The 19,607-nt window shown below is 35.9% G+C and overlaps 2 protein-coding genes across 3 annotated transcripts; both read left to right on the top strand.

Moving 5' to 3' along the window:
• The first annotated feature begins 7,097 nt into the window (after positions 1–7,097).
• On the top strand, positions 7,098–13,570 carry LOC133311193 (putative E3 ubiquitin-protein ligase RING1a). 2 transcript variants are annotated; one of them, XM_061512199.1, is made up of 10 exons: positions 7,098–7,445; positions 7,615–7,657; positions 10,347–10,405; positions 11,081–11,162; positions 11,315–11,435; positions 11,532–11,573; positions 11,957–12,472; positions 12,599–12,706; positions 12,998–13,225; positions 13,305–13,570. In XM_061512199.1, the coding sequence occupies exons 1-10, from the start codon at positions 7,130–7,132 to the stop codon at positions 13,335–13,337; spliced, it is 1,548 nt and encodes a 515-aa protein (XP_061368183.1). In that variant the 5' UTR covers positions 7,098–7,129; the 3' UTR covers positions 13,338–13,570. The 2 variants fall into 2 exon arrangements, with proteins under 2 accessions (XP_061368183.1, XP_061368184.1); XM_061512200.1 differs by having other exon boundaries at positions 7,346–7,445; positions 7,615–8,127.
• Positions 13,571–17,820: 4,250 nt separating this feature from the next.
• On the top strand, positions 17,821–19,017 carry LOC133311210 (uncharacterized). Its single transcript, XM_061512225.1, has 2 exons — positions 17,821–18,459; positions 18,565–19,017. Exons 1-2 carry the CDS (start codon positions 17,821–17,823, stop codon positions 19,015–19,017), a joined length of 1,092 nt encoding a protein of 363 aa, XP_061368209.1.
• The last annotated feature ends 590 nt before the right edge of the window (positions 19,018–19,607 follow it).

The following is a 19,607-nucleotide window of genomic DNA, read 5'->3' as shown; positions in this document are numbered from 1 at the left end:
GCGAGCATCTGCCTCCTAGAGGCGGCACGCGAACGCCCACCAGATCTGGAGTTCTTCTCACCAACTAAATCGTGGCGCCCTCTGTGGCGCCCACTACGGGGAATTGAACATGACGCCTCACCAGTATACGGTAGGGTAGGACCTAAAGCTCTCTCGGGAAAGAGATTTTGAATCTCCTTTTCGCTAAAACCCAGAAGTTCGGGCACCTTCCCGTGGGGAAACTTCTCAACCCCAGGAACTAAGGGACGACTTGGGGCGCAACTAGCAAGACACTCTCGCATAGCTGGCCCCACCGCACTATCCCCCAGTGCCTCAAAGGCCTCGTCAAACTCCTCTTCCTTAATTTCTACTTCCAATTCAGGGAGTATGAGGCCTGGGATAGGTTCTGTAAACCTAACCATCGATACAGCAGAAAAAAGAGTAGAAGACAACCAGAAATGAGAATAGAAACGACAAGAGAAGAAGGACTATACCTGAGAATCGTAGGAAAGAAGAGAAAGAAGACCGGCACTATCACACCAAACTGAGGATAAGGAACAAAGGCTCTGAGCAATGCGTAAGAGTGTAGGTTTCGCGTAAGGAAGAGCCCTAACAAGGGGGCTCCCCCTTTTTATATAAAAAAAAAGAGGGGGGGGGGGGGAAAGAGAGAGGCCTCACGCAAGTCACACAAGTCTCACACAGACACGTGTAAGTAATCCTCACTTAACCGTACGATGGCATGCTCATCGTGTGATGAGCGGTTAAGGAAAGGGGGAAAGTCTCACACAGACACGTGTAAGTAATCCTCACTTAACCGTACGATGGCATGCTCATCGTGTTATGAGCGGTTAAGGAAAGAGGGCAAAGCGGTCACTTCAAAGGGACAAGTCACCAGTCGCGTCGCATTAATGCACCGAACCCTATGACGCTTGGATGCCTGCAGTAAATAGTAATGATGGGATAACTCATCATTACGGCTCCTCGGAAACCGAAAAGCCTCTTAAAGTACCTTTAAGAGGCAGCTTTTCGGTTCCGTCACCTACCAATCCCCGTCATCAATGACCGTAGGACAGTTATCACCAAAAGCAATCGCCCGTGCTCAAGCATTTCACATCGCCAAACAATGCGTCGCCAAATCCTATCTACCAAGGCGCAACTTATACCCATAGAGCGCCAGTAACTCCCTCTTGAAGGACGCACACCGCCTTGACGAGAACGTCCAGAGTCTTTAACTTGGCACCATCCCACGGCTGCTACCAAGCTGGGGGGTTCCTGTTCTAGATGGCCCAAGTACTGGGGTGGCCCAACTACACAGGCCCAACCCTTAGCTGGCCCAATCGCTCAAGCTCAGCCTCAGCCTTGCCCCACGTCAGCCCTTTGGGCTGACATGGACCCCCTCAACCCCCAACGTAGCAGCAGGCCCAAGGCATACACCAAAATGTCCCATCTTGGAACGCTAACCGCTGAAGGAGACTACGACAGACACCACAAAGGAAAACTCCCCCTTTGCCCGGTGCTGACACCGCCAGAATGCAGAGGGCGCAGCACTGCCACAAGGACAGCGCCAGCACGCCTAACACTGCATCATGGGAGTAAATCCCAAGGAGAGTTGACCTCTCCCTCACCAACCCGCACCATTTCCCCTATAAATAGCCCTGCTGGGCACACCTTACAGGTATCTTTTATGTACTGTTGTTATGTCCATTTACTTCCAAGTCATACTCATATTATTAATCTGCCATTGCTATTAGCTTGCCTGCCTCTTGGAACTATACCTTCTAGTCTGGTCTTTACCTCGCCTAGTGGTATAATCCATATAGTAACGTTACCCTCAAGGGTACGTAGTGGGCTCACAGAACCTAACTGTACAACATTATACCATATACTTTCATACAATATTACCATAATTCCCACCATGATGGTGGGGCTACAAGAGAAAGGAGCAACCAGAACTAGGAGCTTACCTCACTGAGCTTATCACAAGCCCAACTCCATCAGTAAAACATGTATGCTCCAATAAACCCTCAAGTGCCAAGTCCTCTACGCAAACCTAGAGCAGGAATCATTTACATCATTAATACTCAATCACTTTATGATTCCACATTTCATTCTTACATGCCAATAGTATGCCCATTATAAGTCTAGACCAATTATTACATAATTACGTATTTTAGTGCATTATTACAAGAAACCTTCATCTTCAATCACTTACATAACTTAGAATCACATTCTAGGCTCACTTAGGTAACTTAGATTATTTTTACGCATTCAAGCCTTAACTACGTGACAAGGCCGAATTGTATGCCTAGATATTGCCCAGGTTAGATTTCCATGGATGTTTAGTTCATCCTTATTTCTTTCTAAGTTAAGCTCCATTTTTACATAATCCATAATTATAATAAGTATATCTCCTCTAGGTAATTTTAATTATTAACTTAGGCATATTAACACATTGATATTCTAAGACCATAGCTTGTTACACCAAGTTACAAGTTGATTAAAGCCTTAGACACAAATCGAACCTTAATCCATTATTATTTAATTTTTTCAACCCTAAACCCTAATTATTCTCTAAATGGCCGAACCATATACATCACTAACCTAGGATTTTCTTTCATTAATCCACATGGTCATGTGTCCTTAAGTCCATCCTAAACTTAGGCTACCATTTAGTTCCTTAATTAGGTTTAATTAACAAACCCTAATTAGGTTTAATTAGGAACCCTAGGTTACTTTAAATTTTAGGGTTTATCCTTAATTAAGTTCATTATGAAATCTCACTTAGTCATATTATGTCATGGTACCTCAAGTTCACTAATTGTACGATTAGTGCTCCTAAACCCTAATTAGGTCAATTTTTAGGATTTAATATTTAATTAGTGTATTAAGCATAATTCACCTCACTTAACCACTAGCTTAGTGTCCTAATTAGGTCTTATTATTAATTTTAACATAGTGACCCACTTTAAACCCACATGGCTGAATTGCTTAGTGTGCAAATTAGGGTTTTTAAGCTTGTTTCTTTGTCCTTTCTTTAGTTAATTAGTCCCTACACTTAATTAATCCACTAATCCATGATTTTCTTATTTTTAACATAACTAATCCACCTTATACCAAAGGGGGCGGATTTGATTATTTATGTTTATTAGAGTTTTTAGCCATCCTTAATCAAGATTAGTAGGTTTCACTTAGAGATAATCCACTTAATTAATCTTTCTTAGTTCCTCTTAAGATTTTTCCACACTTAACAACCTCTTAACATTTTTTAGTCATCAAACCTTAGTTCTCCATGAAATGGCCGAACCTTCATGTGTCTCTTTTAGGGTTCAAGTTCATCATTTTCCATGAAATTCACACAAGGATCCAAAGGTTGCACCTTTACACATCAAACCAACCATTTCTTGGTTCAAAACTCTCACACACTCAAGAACAATCATCAAAACCCTTACTTTAAATTTTTTCAACATTATTCTCCCCACCCCCATACAAAACCGAGATGGACAAGAGGAGAGGAAGGATTTTGGGTCATCTTTTTCTCAAAGTGGTGCTTACTTCTTCAAGCTCACACCTTTAGCTCCAAGCTTCACTTTTTACCAACAAGGATGCTCCTTTAAACAATAACACACCTTAAAAAATATGCTCAAGAGTGAGAGCTCAAGAACACAAGAGAGAAATATGAGGTTTTTCAAGAAAAATTTAGAAAACTTACACTAAAACTCAAGAAAACCAAGCACACAAGTGTTGTTCTTTAAGAGAACTTAAGAACACAACTTCATGGCCCTTGGAGCTTCAAAAACCGTGGATGTTCTTGGGTGTGAGGGACACAAAATTTTGCTTCACACCATGAAAATGGTATGGTTGTGAAGAGGAGAGTGAGGGGAGCAAGTTTGGTGAATGAGGTTTAGTGATTTAGAGAGGTTTTGGAGGAGAAATTCTAGAAAGAAGTGAGTGCAAAGTTTGAATTTTGGATTTTAGAGAGAGAGAGAGAGGAATGGGGAGGAAGCTTGCTGAATGGGGAGGGAAGGGATGATGCCCTAATTAGGGATGCCATATCACTTTAGTGGCACTTTGTCCTCTAGTAAGATCCAGAGTAATTTTTATCTGAACCGTTGTCAAATTTTTACCCAGAAACCCCCAAGACTCTAACTTTAAGTACTTAACATTAATTTTGTCTAATTATCATGTTCATAACTTAAAAATTTGATTAGTAAATCACAGATCCACTAACAGTTGTTTAATTGCACTGTAGTCTTTACCGGTGTTCTTAATTGTACCCGGATTTCATAATCTTCTTAACTTTAATATTATTGGTCTAATTATGACTTGTTAGGCATATATTGGTATTTCTTTTCATTTTCTCATCTTTTTCCCGTTCTGGGATTCTACCGGCTGCTTCTAAGCAATACAAAATACCCGGCATAAATGACTTTTCCAAAATACCACAATATGGGTAACAAACTTCATCAAATCATATACTAACCTCATTCATGATGTTTACAACATTATATTAGCTCTCTAACTATAATTTTCTAACTTGGAGCTATTCTACTGACTATTATTACGTCAACAGTAAAAAATGACAGATGACAATGAACCGCCCCGAATCGGATTAGTTGCGAAGCAGTGAACTGATTGGAATATTTCAAAAAAAAAAAAATGACATACACTTTTTCCATATATATATATATGTGTGGAAAAAAGGTGTGTCATTTTCAATGACACATCTTACATCCTTTCACTCTCACAAAGAGTTGGGACCCACATCTTTAAAACTGTTTCCCCCACCCTCTCTCCTCATGATTTATCTCTTTCTCTCACTTAAAATGACACAACTTTGTGTCCTTTAAAATGATACACATTTTTCTCATATATATATATATATATTTTATTTTTTAATTAATGTAGACAAGTTATCTACATGGGAGTGGATCCGCTCATGTCGAAAAAGACATGACATGATCATGTGGGCAATCATAATCATATAAAGGTGGATCAATGGTGATAAAAGATGAGAGAGAAAAAATATTAAAATAAATAGTTTCTAAATCATAATCGTTGATTTAACTTTGTATGGTTATGATTGTCCCACATGACAATGTCATGTTTTTTTTAAACATGAGAATATCCATTTTCTATTTACATTGGGCCCAAAACGACATCGTTTTAGGGAGAAAATCAAAGTAATTATCATTTATTTCAGGATTATAATAGTCTTTCTCATTATAATTTTTTAAACTTTCAATGCAAAACGATGTCATTTTGAGAATAAATATAGATAACTTATCAATATTTACTGTATAAACATTAAAGCCATATATAAGGTGTGAGACCCACTTCAATTTACTCAAAAAGGTGTGAGACCCACTTCAATTTTTTTTTCTCTTTTCCTGTACAATAGGACCACATAAGTTTTGTGAGTACAACATGAGATATCTTATCTCCTATTGTATAAGAATATATATATATAGGAGATATACTTGAGATATATTTATGTCTGTCTACCAAAAAATTATGTCATTTTGTTTTATTTATTTTTTTATATTAATTGATTCACCTTTGAATGGTTATGATTCCATTTTTTTCTCTCTCTCCTTTCATCACCATTACCATTGATCCATCTTTATATGATTATAATTTACTAGTCGGAGATAAAATTATCTCAAACAACTTGAAAAACAATAAGCCATATATAGGGATAAGATATTCTACCTACCATTTTTTCTGCCTACCACTCTCCAACACCGTTAGATCAGAATCTCAAGAAGAGAGGGAAATATAAATATTAATTAAGATTCTGATCTAATGATATTTTAATATGATAGACAGAAAAAGAAATAAGTAGAATAATCTATCATATATATATATATATATATATATATATATATATATATATATATTCCTCGTTCTATGGATTTATTTAGCCTATTTAAAAGACTTAAATCATTGTCAGTCTATTTAAAAATAGGTTTATTAATTTATTCGAGAGGTCTGACCCGTTTAGACACACTAATCTATTCACTTATAGATCTATTGGCATTTGGCCAATTTGAAGGCCCTGATACGTAATAAGTCTTAAAAAAAAGGGCCGATTGTAGGTGCTATTACGTGTTAAACCGAGAGCAAAACCACTCCCATTTATGAATTTGTTTTGTCATTTATTATTGTTAATTCCACGTGTTTGCACAGCAAAAAATAAAAGCAACAAGATACGTACGATATATTAGATGGGAGTTAAAAAAAAAAAAGGGGTAAGAAAAGCAACAAGTGTGGGCGAATCAAAATAAGAAACGCAATTTAGTGAAATGACGAAAACAGGCTTTGAGTCCATCCACCGAGCCTCACATCGAACCTCCATGAGCTTCCGTTTTCTTCTTTTCCCTCACCGCAACACTTTACAGCCAACTCCTCGCTTTGTAACTAATTAATGTTAAGATTAATATTTTTATCTCCTCTACACATAAATGTATAGATAATATTTTTCTTATCTAACGGGAGAGAATTTTTTTTTTTCCATCAACAAGAAATATGAAGTCCATAAATTAAAAAAAAATAATAAAAAAAGAAATTATAGACAAGTCTTTTTATTTTTCTATAACATGAAATAATTATCTCCTACAATTGAAGAAAATAATTTCCCTAAATGTATATGTGGTTATATTTTTCTCTCTTTTTTTTTTAAATAATTTTGTCAAGTTTTTTATATTTTTGTGTAGAATTTTTATATTGTAAATGAGAACGTTAATATTAGAGAAATATATTTATTATTGACATAATTTTATATTATTGTAAATAAAATAATTGTATTTTGTATTTAAGAGAAAGAAATAAAGAGTTTATGTGAAGGAAAAAAACCACTAAAATACTATTATTTTTTTTAAATGATACAAAATTATATTATTTAAATTAAAAAATATTTTTTTCTTAATATTATTTTGGATTTAGTGTTTATTTTTTTAAATAACATAAAAGAAATATATAATTCATACGCAAGAAAGTAGATATTTTTTTCTTAAATTATTATTTATTATATAAACACGCAAATAAATACTGCCATCATAATAATAAAAAAATATATAGTTGCATACCCAAAATCTCAATCTCATTGTTGTTGGTGTGGAGCAACAGCGAAGAGCGCAAATAGCTCTCAGCAATGCCTACCCAGAAGCGTTCTTTCTCTGACTCTGTTGACGATGGCGACACTTCGCAGCAGCACCTCTACCATCCCCGCCATGTTAAACAACAACCCCACCGTGACCCACACTTTAAACCCAACGAACAACAACAACAACAACAACAACAACAAGAACAAGAGCATCAGCCACATGAAGAAGATGAGGACGATCATGATGTTGAGCAGCAGCAGCAGCAGGAGGAGGAGCAACAAGAAGAAGAAGAAGAAGAAGAAGAACAACAACAACAAGAAGAAGCAGGGCAACAACATAACCACGACAAGGACAAACCACAGGGTTACGTATCAGTGTTTTTTTTTTTTTTTTTTTTTTTGGGTTTTTCTCTCGTGATTGCATGCTTTTTCAATGCCCCAATTGATTTTCCTCAACTGGGTTGCGCTTTGTTTTGCCTTTGCGATTATTTATGTTCTCAAGTTTTATTCTTTTTTTTTTTTTCTCTTTTCAGATTCCGACGAAACCCCATCTTCTGGCTCCGAAGAAAAACCCGAGTTCTCCCTCTCTCTCTCTTTTATACGCATTGCTTCAAAACTTCTGCTTTGTGCTTTGTTACTTGGTTTAGATTCACGTTTCGATCCCATGTCTCTGTTTCGGGGTAGCTGCTGGTTGTGAATTTTGCCATTTCTGTGCTTCTTCCTTTGAATCTGAACGCTTCTATTATGGTTTTTGGTGGGTTTCCTTCCACTGTACTGTGGGATGCTTACTGTTCGTGTGGTTTGAGTTGGGGTGTCTGTATTTTCTGAATCTCCCCCCATTTGATTCGTCGGAGTTCGTTTGCATGTTTGGATTTTCGTCTTGTTTATGATTGAGACTAAGTTCGTTCGTTATATCATCAAAGAAAGTAATTATTTTGGCGTAGATTTTGTTACTTAGTGCAAGTAGATGAATCCTTAGTGTTATTTTTCACAGCGTTGGATTAAACATCAATCAGCATGGCACCTTGGATCTCATTCCTCCAGAGGTGGATGAGTTCTTTCCTTTTAGTTTGTGAAATGCCACTGTTAATAAACTTACGATTTACGAACTATATTAGCCTTCGTAGAGTGGGTAGAGCTCCAGTGTTGTGGTTCAGAATGTTCTAAGTTGCCTTATATAAACTCTACAAATTGTGTTGATTTGTGTGCCAAACGTTTCAAATCAAATTATTTGAAGCCTTGTCATTATTATTTGGCTTAGTAACAGTGGTCAACTTTTGAATGTCACGGGTTTGGGACAGTGATTAAATAAACTCCTAATAGTTTGTCAAGTAGTTGTTATTGCTTCCCTGATGCTGTATTTCATAATTAGTGCAGTTGCTTAAATTACTTGACTTGTCCTCTGCATTCCTTCAATGTTTGTCCAAGTTTGTCAAAGGCAAAAGGCGCAGGGAGGTTTCATGCCTTGAGGCAAGAGGGGATAACAAATCATGTTTCCCCGAAGAAAGGTGTTAGCATTAGAACAAGAAGAAAATACTTAAATGTTTGCCATTTTGCATTTTTTTTATCGTATAAATTAACTGTAAGCTGCTTGCTGCTAATAGTCCCAAAGACTGACAAATGGTTACTTTTTAACATTATGACTATTTTACCCCTTTAGCATAACATTTCAGAAGTTAGATAGCTGCGCTTTTTAGATTTTTCTTTATGGTTTTCATAAAGCCCTAAAGGCGTGCCTTCCTGAACCAGAATGGCAAGCCCAAGGCATATGCCTCAATCAACAAGAGATGCTGGCCCCTTTTGTTGCCTTGTCTTAGTGTCTTAGTCACACCTTTAGGTGCCTTTGACTACACTGTGTTTGTCATCTGAAAAATTGAAATTCATAGTAGTTTGATGCTTTATCATAATGTTGACCAGTGATATGTTCTTCATTCTACAGTGCATTAGGATGAGTTCTTCTTTGGACTAATTTTTTCTCAATGTTGTCTTGAATATGTTGATTAGTCAGTTTGCATGAAGTTATGGATGGATGGCATGAGTACATTCACCAGATAGAAAAAAGAGAAGTGGTTGCATGTATATAGGGAGTGATTTAATACTTGTTCCTGTTGCAGCTTATATTCTCCAACCATCACTATAATTGTTTAGGTTTCATCTGTCACTATCTCATGTCTCTTACAAAACATTTGAATAATGATTCTGTTACTGTTCCCTTTTCCATTGGGTGGAGAAAGGAAACAACCAAAAAATTGATCCATCCACAAGCTATTAGGTTTTAATTTATCTGTATGACATTGTTCTGTGATTTAATTAAGCTTATGTTTTTTATGAAGAATTGAAGATCCAATTTAAACATTTTTTTCTCTCCTTATGAATATATTGCTTGAAATGAGTAAATGATCTTACAAACATGCTGTAGAACAGTAGAAGTTCTTGATAAAGATTTGTGTGTTTGAAGGTATCTAAGCTTAATGGCAAAATCCAAATGGGATTGATTAATACTCAGTGTTGGAAAAATATATAATTTCTGCATGTTGTGATAGGAAATGATAATTCAGAATATCATTACTTCGGTTTATGATTTTTATGAAGGCCGGATCAGTATCTGTGCATAAAGCAAGTTTCAATCTTTATAAGTTCTTAACTAGCTATGTCCAAAATACAACTAATGTGAAATTACAACTGTGCTGTGATTGATGGTTTTTTCTTTCTTGGAGGAATCATTTCTTAGCTAAGTTCAGTGGAATTCAAAGTTTGCATACATTAATGGCTTATTGTAAAAGTGTGTTTAATATATGCAAGTCCTTAATAATAATTGTAAACGGTCTTCAGAGGATGAGATCTTTTTTGGTGGAAGATGGTGAAGAATGTTTATCATTTACAATATTGGGAACTATTTTAAATATCCAAAACGAAAAGTTGACTCTGGATATCTACAAGACTGCAACCAAGTTCGAAAACTGTATTTCTGCCGCCTTTGACATTATTAGCTGTTTTGTGAAAAGTGGCTGCTAGGTGTGATTTTTTTTTGTTACAGCAGCTTAGAGAATTTAGATGATCAAGATGGGTAATGGCCATCGTCTAGTATTAACAATGTCTTAACTCTCAACTATTAAAAAGCTGCTAAATTTATTTTATCGGCTATCTAGGACTTCATAAGATTTTTTACTATCCAATTGGTAGTTATATGTCATAATCCTAAATGAAATTGTTCTTTGTATCAATTTTGTGTAAATATATGCTCATGCTCTTGGTTTGTTTGCAGATTCGTGTTTGTAGAACTTCAGGAAATTCGTAAAGATGTCCAATGTCCAATTTGCCTTGGTATGTTTTTGTTTGACCTTTTTGGATGGCATAGTTGAGCAGTTAATTGTATGTGATTTTGATTTTGCTATTGTCAAAATGTGCTCAGAGCTATTGGGTAGGATATACTTCCGTCATTGTCAATTCTATGTGCGGAATGATGTACAGTGGCAAGCAGTTATGTTTACTTCAAGATCATGATGTGTGATCGAAAGCCTTCTATGCTACTGCTGCTTTTATTTTTTTGTTACGAGGAGAGGGAATGTAGTAGTATATTTGTTATTTCTGTAGATAATAGTAGAATTGTTACTGATCTTTAGTAGGCGACTAGGTGATTATGATTCTGAAACTATTACCAGTCTTTATTAGATTCATATTCTCTATTGTTGCTTATACTATTACCTACTTTATATTTGGAAACTTGATCATGGAGAAATAGATATAATTTTATACTTCTTATCAGTTGGTGCGTGAAAAGAACATAATGGACCATAATGTAATGGTTCCGTTCAGTTTTGTTCTTCTTGGCTTCACTACCATTTTATAATCCCATGCGAAATTCTGTCCTATTTTAAATATGCACCAAATATAGAACCAAGCTCATATGTTTTGTTCTGTCCCTTTCTAACTAGTCTACTAAATGCTACTGTCTTATTTTGCTGAGGAGCTAACCAAGTATTTTTAGTGCTTCAACAGGTATTATTAAGAAAACAAGAACTGTCATGGAATGCTTGCACCGGTTTTGCAGGGAATGCATTGACAAATCGATGCGACTAGGGTAGGTCACATAAAGCCATTCCAAGCTTTTTAATTTGTTTAATATGCAACTAATAATTGCAATTTAAGTCCTCCTTATCTCTATCATGCTCATCAGAAAACACGTTATAATCTCTGTATGCAGCCAGATTTATCATTTATGTATTATCTCAGGAACAATGAATGCCCTGCTTGCCGCACACATTGTGCAAGTCGTCGTTCTTTGAGAGATGATCCAAACTATGATGCCCTTATTGCCGCTTTATATCCAGATATTGAGAAGTATGAGGAAGAGGTATGAGTTGACCGGTTTATTACTTCATATTTGATTGTGTTCAAACAGAACTTTCACAAAATTTAACTCGTGATACCACACACTGGTCCATTGCAGGAGCTTGAATTTCGTGAAGAGGAGAAGAATCGCAATAAGCAGGTGAATCTAATTGAATAAACATATTTAAGCATGGTTTCAGCTTTCAGATGTGTACACAATAATTACACTAGTGATGCCACTTTTAATTAATTGATGTTGAGTCGTTCATGGCTGCCATGGCAATGGCATACCAACTCCTAAATACATATCAAATGAATTTTTTTTATTGCTCAGGTTTATGCTTATTCCTTTTTTACCTTTCCTCTCTTTTCCCTTAATCTTTTCTTGCTTTTTATTTGGGTTCATCGATTGCCCACCCCAACTAGTTTGGGATAAAGGTTTTGTTAATGTCTATCCTCATTCCTTATTCATATTGAATCTTATCAGTCGTCAGTCAACATTATATCAATTATCAAATCTTAGCATTCTAGCTTTTCTGGCAGATTCAAGCTTTGATAGCAAAAGTAGTTCAACGGCAATCTGAAGCACTCGTTAAGAGACGTAGAGATACACCCGGAACATTTGTGACAAGATCACAGCGTAATCCACGAAACGTTAATTCAAGGAGACAAAACCAAGCGATTGATCTTCAAGGATCTGAAGATAATGAGGAGGAAAATGACAACAATGAAAAAGACTCATCTTCTGCTGATGAGCGGTGTACAGAACTCCGGCAGAGAAGGCGAAAGAGATGGACCAGAGTTCGTCCCTCTCAGCCATCATCATCGATGGCAAGTCCTGATGGCGGATGCATAGAAAGTGATATGGATATAAGTAGAGAAAATCGAGGAATTTCAAGGCAGGTGTCAAAACCTCGAAAGCTTACTTGGGGACGGGGAGGTTTTAGAAGTCACACAAGGCATGGAGGCGGTGGTGGTAGCAGTAGCAAAAGTTCCCGCAGTAGTCGATTGTCTAAGTTGGTTGATCATCTCCGAAGCTTGGATGAAAACACTAATGAGGTATAGTTTATTATCCACTTTTCCCCCCTCTAAGGTGACAGATGTAACTACTGAATGTTTCTTTAGTATGATTCTATTCTTATTTCAGCTCAATTCAATAAAAAGATGTTATATTCTTATTTGCAGTTAGATGTCCATCTCATGCTTGTTTCTCTGGACAAACAAAGTACACCAAGTTTGCAGCAACCACACCTTTGCTGTCGACCAACTTTGTCTGTCAAGCATCTTTACGAAGTGAGATCCTGTTTTTCTTTGATTACTTGTTTCTAGTAGTGATAATTTTTGGTCAACTTTCTTTGAATTTGTTTATACCTCTTCCAGAAGGCCTAAGTATTTTTTACATCAAAGTTGTAAAATCAGTACCTGACTTTGTTGTTTGCACCTTTGACAGCGGAAGAAGCTAAAAAAGGATGATTTATTAATATATAAGCTCTGTTATTTTCTGTCCTTTCTTGATGAAAATGATTGCATTATATGGTTTTGTTAATGATTGTCTAATACTTCTGCATATTTTTTTCTGCTTAGTATGTTGCTCTTCAGACACCTTTGCCAGTTGAAGAAGTTGAGATACTGGCAGTTAAAGGATGGTGCAGTTCATATTGTGATAAATCATCAGATGAGAATTCAGCCCTGATACATGATGAGCTAACAGCGTTGGTTATAGATCCACGCAAAGATGAACTGGAAATTTTGCAAGGACATGAATCTCTGGCAGGGCTTAGATCCAAATGCATATCTAAAAGGGAGCATTTGGTGAGTATTAAAGGTGGTTTATTCCCCAATGTTATTTTAAGTAACAAGTAAATTTTATCCTTTTTTTTTGCTGTTTCAGATTCTGGCATACAGGCAGAAGGAAGCATTATAGTGTTGGTCTGATTGGCAGACTTTTGATGTAGACAATGCCGTAAGCTTATGTTGTATATACAGAAAGAAGAACAATTGCCTAGTCCATTTTCCAGTTGCATACTCAGTCCCAAAAAAGAAAGAAAGAAAGAAACTCTAGTATACTTATAAGAACCTCCCAAATGGTTATGCAAGCATTGTAATATCTTCAATAAGTTTTACACTTTCCTTTTCAAATATTAGTTACAGCTTCAATTTGATTCAATTTCTCTTAATTATCAGAAGTTTTGAGCGTGTTGATTCTATCATTATCGTAGCAAATCTCACCATCTTCGTTGTGAAAAATGAATGTTTTAATCAAAGGATTGATTTTGTTAAATAAACATTAATGAACATATATCACAAACTGGTATGGCTTTAAAAATGGAAAACAGATGCTGTCAACTTCATCTGAAGAAAAATTTAAATATACTTTCAGAAAATGAGCATTACACAGATTCCTAAGGTGAGATACTTGCAATCATCTTGTATTAGCAGCAGGATTAGTGATTACTTTGTTGATTACGTGCAAGTTTGGAGATTTGGGTTTTGTTGTATCCTTAGCAGACCTATTACATTATGCAGCATGGTCCAATATTAAGTATTTAAAATCGGATAAATGGTGTGGTAAAAAGGACCTAAAGTAGCCATTAATTAGTTTAGGAACAACCCATTTTGATAAATGTTTGTAAAGTTAACATAAACTTATAAGTATTTTACGTATTGAATGGAGTTGATTATTCCATAAACCTTGTCGTATATGATACATGATTTCTGTAACATGAGATGAGTAAATTTAATCAACTGTTTGTTATATCAATCACTTTCAGACTCTCCAACTGTTCCCATGGTTAAGTGCTGGGAGTTTTTTACAAGAAAAAACCTTAACAACTTACCATAATTCATGGGCCATGATATTTGCACATTTAATATGTACATTACGTGCTTGTTTTGAGAGAGCTTTATCTTCAAAAGCACTAGTATAACTGAAGCCCTCAACTAGCAAAACAATATTAGCAATGGCTCGCCTTCTAGCTTTTCTTACCCTTTTTATCCTGATATGTGGATCAGGAATGGCTCAAACTTCATCCATAGCTTGTGATCATGTGTACTGGGATTTTGTTACGTGCCTAAGGTACCTTGCAGGTTATGAATCGGACCCCACAATCCACTGTTGTAAATCTGTAGCCCAACTCAACATGGAAGCAGAGCAAAACACACAAACTATTTGTCAATGTATTGAGAACTTGGCAAAGGGTGTAGGTATCCAATTTGATGTGTCTCGTATTGTAGCTCTTCAGGGGAGGTGTCACATACCAATTACTTTCCCCATTTCTAATAGCTTAAATTGCTCCGAGTAAATCTTCTTCCAATACACTATCTCTCTTTCCCTTTGTTTATATATATATATATATATATATATATATATATATATATATATATATATGAGTTTACATTTCTACAGCTGATGTACGTGCAGCAATCAAATATTTGTCATATATATACTTGAATGCATTGAATGCAGAAAATTATAACCATACAAAAAATGAAAGCATTAAATGTGGGGAATCATAACCATATACCTATCGTTGCTATACGTAAAGCGGCTGCAGAAATGATTTTACCTATATATATATATAGGAGTTTACAATTCTGCAGCTGCTGTCTGTGCAGCAATCAAATATTTACCATATATATATTTGAAAGCATTAAATGTGGGGAATCATAACCATACACTGTAGTTACTGTACATAAAGCAGCTGCAGAAATGATTTTACCACACACACACACACACATATATATATATATATATATATATATATATATATATACACACACACAACAGATATAATAAGGTCTTTGTCTTTCTGCAGGATTCACTGAATAGAGAAACCTTTATGGTGTCTTGCTGGAAAGTGGGAAGGTGAAAAATAAAAGACAGGTTTATAATCATGAGTGAAAATAAAGTACATTTTATGTTATAGCTTCTCCACATTTTATTGTATCAAACAATTGTAAAGTAATTTTTATTTCAAAATGTTCACACTTATTGTTGTTCTTTCTCTGGCGGCAAAGATCAATTCTGGGTATGTATGCTACTGATGACCCAAATTAACTATAGGTATAATTTGTAGGTGAGAAGTGAAGGCAGAGATCAAACTTAAATTAAAATCACTTCCCATTAAACCCACAAGGGTGAGCTAGCAAGGGTGAGGTGATGACAATTCTTGTACGCAGCTTTACCTTGCATAATTGGAAAGAATCTATTTTTCAGATTTGAACCCGTGAACTTTCAATTACAAAGGAACAATTTTACTACCTCTTAGGATCGCCCTCTTTATAGATCAAACTTAAAATTACAGAGGAAAAATGAATATTTATATTTAGGAAAAATGTGTGTCATTTTAAATGACACAAACTTAAGTCCTTGTAAAAGAGACAGACACAAAGAGGTGGAATCCACACCTTTATTTTTTTTTTGTCTTTATTTTTTCAGTGGATTCCACATTTCTTTGTGTCTATATCTCTTTTAAAAAAACTTAAATTTGTGTCATTTAAAAGGAGACACACTTTTCCCTTATCCTTATTAATTACTTTGCATACAGGTGAAAGAAAGGGAAATATTTATCTCCAGTTTACCAAAAAAATAAATTTATATAAGGAAAAAATCTAAATAAACGTGGTCTGATTAGTATCATCCTTATCCTGTTATTCACACGTGATGCAGTTCATTGTCTAAGAATCTGTAGAGTTGAGGAAAGACATATAAGATCTCTTGTTTGAAATTGTCTAATGGCTGTCATATGAACACAAAAGGTTGTAGCTGGGAAAACATAAATTATTCATCACGAAAGAATACTGAATTTCAAATGCGTACCATAATTAACAAAATCTGAGTGAGATTATTCTTTTGGAAAGGATGGTTTTTAAGGCAAGTGCTGCTAAATGCACCATTTAATAACATTGTAGAATAGGAGAATTGCTGAAAACTTGAAATGAATTTTGTAGTAGCACTATTAGTAAACTTTAGAATCACCACATAAGATGTGGTGATTAGGTTTGGACAAAGTTTGCCAAAATTGCTATAGAAAATTTGTATGGTTGTTATCTGTCAGCATTTTCACAGAAGTTTTTCTCGTTCCTGACTTCATATGTTATTTAGCCACGAACTGGAATCCAATCATTTTGACATTATTTAAACTAAAGCTATTAGGATAGGTTATAACTCTATGACTTAGTAAATTTCCTTCGCTTTCATGGAAAAAATTGCAAATGAGACTGAAGAACAAGTGGTAAAGGTGGAACCCAAAACGGTAAATAATGTGAATGTTCAAGTAATACAACTTGTTTAGTCTTTCAACTCATTTGCTGAACAGTAATTGAGAAGTTTTTTTTAGTATTTTATATGGGTTTGTACTCAAATATTAATGTTCTTTCCATGTCTTTCTTAAAAATGTATATGAGAAAATGTTATGTGAATGTGATGACATAAATCAGAAGTTATTGAGTGCATTGCATCAGATGTGCATTATTAGCAAGATGGCTAACATGGCCAAAGTCCTGTGCTCTCACCCCATGGAATATGATGTAGTTTCAAAATTTAGGCAAGAACAGGACAAAAAATCAGGCTTAGATCATTGCCATATTTGATGGGCATTTAGACCATGATATTGCAACCTATTTGCGAAACCACCTTTTCGACAAAAACAAGTAACTTTCATATTACTTCAGTGTGGCTACATTTCTTAGAAATGATTCTTTGGTAGCCCCTATGTTTGATAGTTTCCACAATACCTTGATATCCCTTTTTCCTTCCAAACCTGTATCAAGTGATTCTTCTTTTATTTGTAATTGTCTTTACTGCATGCTGCATGAATTCTGGACTGAAACAAGAAGTGCAGTAAAGAGAGCTTACCTTAAAACATATAAGTAAATATTGGAACAAGCAGTTGTCTTGGGAAATGGAGGATCAACTGCAATGACTGCAATTCTGATTGATGGTGAGATGCTTGTTGTTGCAAATATGGACACTCTTGAACTGTTATTTGCAATTATGGAATTGCCAAGCAACTATTGTTGGATCATGAGCCAAAAAGAAGAAAGTGTTGGTGTTTCAAGGCTGCTGTTGATGTCCTATTTTTTAGGAGTTAATTAGTTGTTTTTAAAATTGATTAGTCTTTTGTTTAGGAGTTTGTTTACTGCATTTTACTGTTATTGCTTTGTTAGTTTGTTGCTGATTTTGTGGACCAACAAAATCAGCTGGTTAGTGGCAACCGCATGAGCTCAGTTTTGTATTTAAAACAAGTTCATTAGTCAGAATAAAAAATAAGCTGTTGCACAATATTGTTTCTGATGTTTGTTTTTCTCATAAAAGATCAACATTGGTATCAAGAGCCTTATTGATCTTAAGGGGCTGTGAGTGACTTGAGAAATTAATGGAGGGAGGATCGAGTGGTTTTTCAGCAATGGCTCCACCAATATTCGATGGAGAAAATTATCAAGCATGGGCAGTGAGAATGCAAGCCTATCTAGAGGGTTGCGATTTTTGGGAAGCTGTAGAACAAGATTATGAAGTTGCTCCCCTTCCTGATAATCCAACCATCAATCAGATCAAGTTTCATAAGGAGAGGATAACAAGAAAAGCAAAGGCAAAGTCTTGTTTATATGCTGCTGTCTCACCTGCCATTTTCAGCAGAATTATGGCTTGTGAATCAGCTCAAGCTATTTGGGACTTCCTCAAAGATGAGTATAAAGGAGATGAGAGGATTAGAAGCATGAATGGGCTGAATCTAATCACACAATTTGAGAGATTGCATATGAAGGAGTCTGAAACAATTAAGGAGTATTCTGATAAGTTGGTAAATATTGCAAATCAAGCAAGAGCTCTTGGCACTGACCTCTCTGATAATAGGCTAGTGCAAAAGGTTCTTGTCTCCTTGCCCGAAAGGTTTGAAGCAACCATTGCATCTTTGGAGAATACCAAGGATTTGTCTCAAATCAAGTTGGCAGAATTGCTAAGTGCTCTGCAAGCACAAGAGCAGAGAAGGTTAATGAGGGTTGAAGGAAGTACAGAAGGAGCTTTGCAGGCTAAAGAACAGTATAATGTAAGATGGAAGAAATGAGATGACAGTAGTGGTTCAGAAGCTGCTACAGGAGAGAACAATGCAATCAACTCTAAGAACAATTGGGGCGGGCATTCCTCATGTAAGCATTGTGGAAAGAAGAATCACCCACACTTCAGATGTTGGAAGAGGCCAGATGAAAAGTGTAGAAAGTGTCATAGGCTTGGACACATTGAAAGGTTCTGCAAAGAAAAGGGAGATCAGCAGCAAGGTGAGGCACATGTTGCAGACCAGCATGAGGCAGATCAATTATTTGCTGCCTGTTGTTTCTCCTCTAGTGCTCCATGTGATAGTTGGCTTGTTGATAGTGGTTGCACAAACCACATGACAAGTGATGAAAAGCTATTTAGAGACCTTGACAAGTCATTGCAGTCAAGAGTGAGAATTGGAAATGGAGAGTATCTAGAAGTGAAAGGTAAAGGGACTGTAGCAATAGAGAGCTATGCTGGAACTAAGCTAGTTTATGGTGTGATGTACGTGCCTGATATTGATCAGAATTTGCTGAGTGTGGGGCAGTTGGTAAAAAGGGATTTAAAGTGATATTTGAAGAAGGGAAGTGTTTGATCTTTGACTCAAATGGTCAGGAGCTGTTCAAAATAAAGATGCAACAGAAGAGTTTTTCTCTAAATCCCCTTGAGAAGGAGCAAGCAGCTTTCAAGTGTCAGGCTAGTGATTCAGAAATATGGCACAAAAGGTTGGGGCATTTTCATTACAAAGGCTTACTATTCATGCAGAAGAATGAAATGGCAACTGGGTTACCAATCCTGGAGGAGCAGATCACAAGGTGCAAAGCTTGTTTTTTGGGCAAACAGACAAGACTTCCTTTCAAAGAATCCACCTGGAGAGCTACAAAGAAGCTACAACTAATTCATACAGATCTTTGTGGTCCTCACGTGACTCCTTCACTAAATGGCAACAGGTATTTTCTTATCTTCATTGATGATTATACTAGAATGTGCTGGATTTATTTTATGAAGCAAAAGTCAGAAGTTGCTGAGATATTTCTGAAGTTTAAGAGATGGGTTGACACTCAAAGTGGCTGCAAAATTCAAGTCATCAGATCTGATAATGGAACAGAATACACTTCACAAAGGTTTAACACTTTCTGTGAGGAAGCTGGAATTGAGCAT

Source organism: Gastrolobium bilobum, unplaced genomic scaffold, assembly GCF_033153095.1.
Source record: "Gastrolobium bilobum isolate Gb01-03AN ecotype WA unplaced genomic scaffold, APGP_CSIRO_Gbil_v1 utg8591, whole genome shotgun sequence".
In the NCBI taxonomy this organism is placed as follows: Eukaryota; Viridiplantae; Streptophyta; class Magnoliopsida; order Fabales; family Fabaceae; genus Gastrolobium; species Gastrolobium bilobum.
The sequence above is the reverse complement of the archived record's forward strand: the minus strand, read 5'-3'. Positions and strand labels throughout refer to the sequence as shown.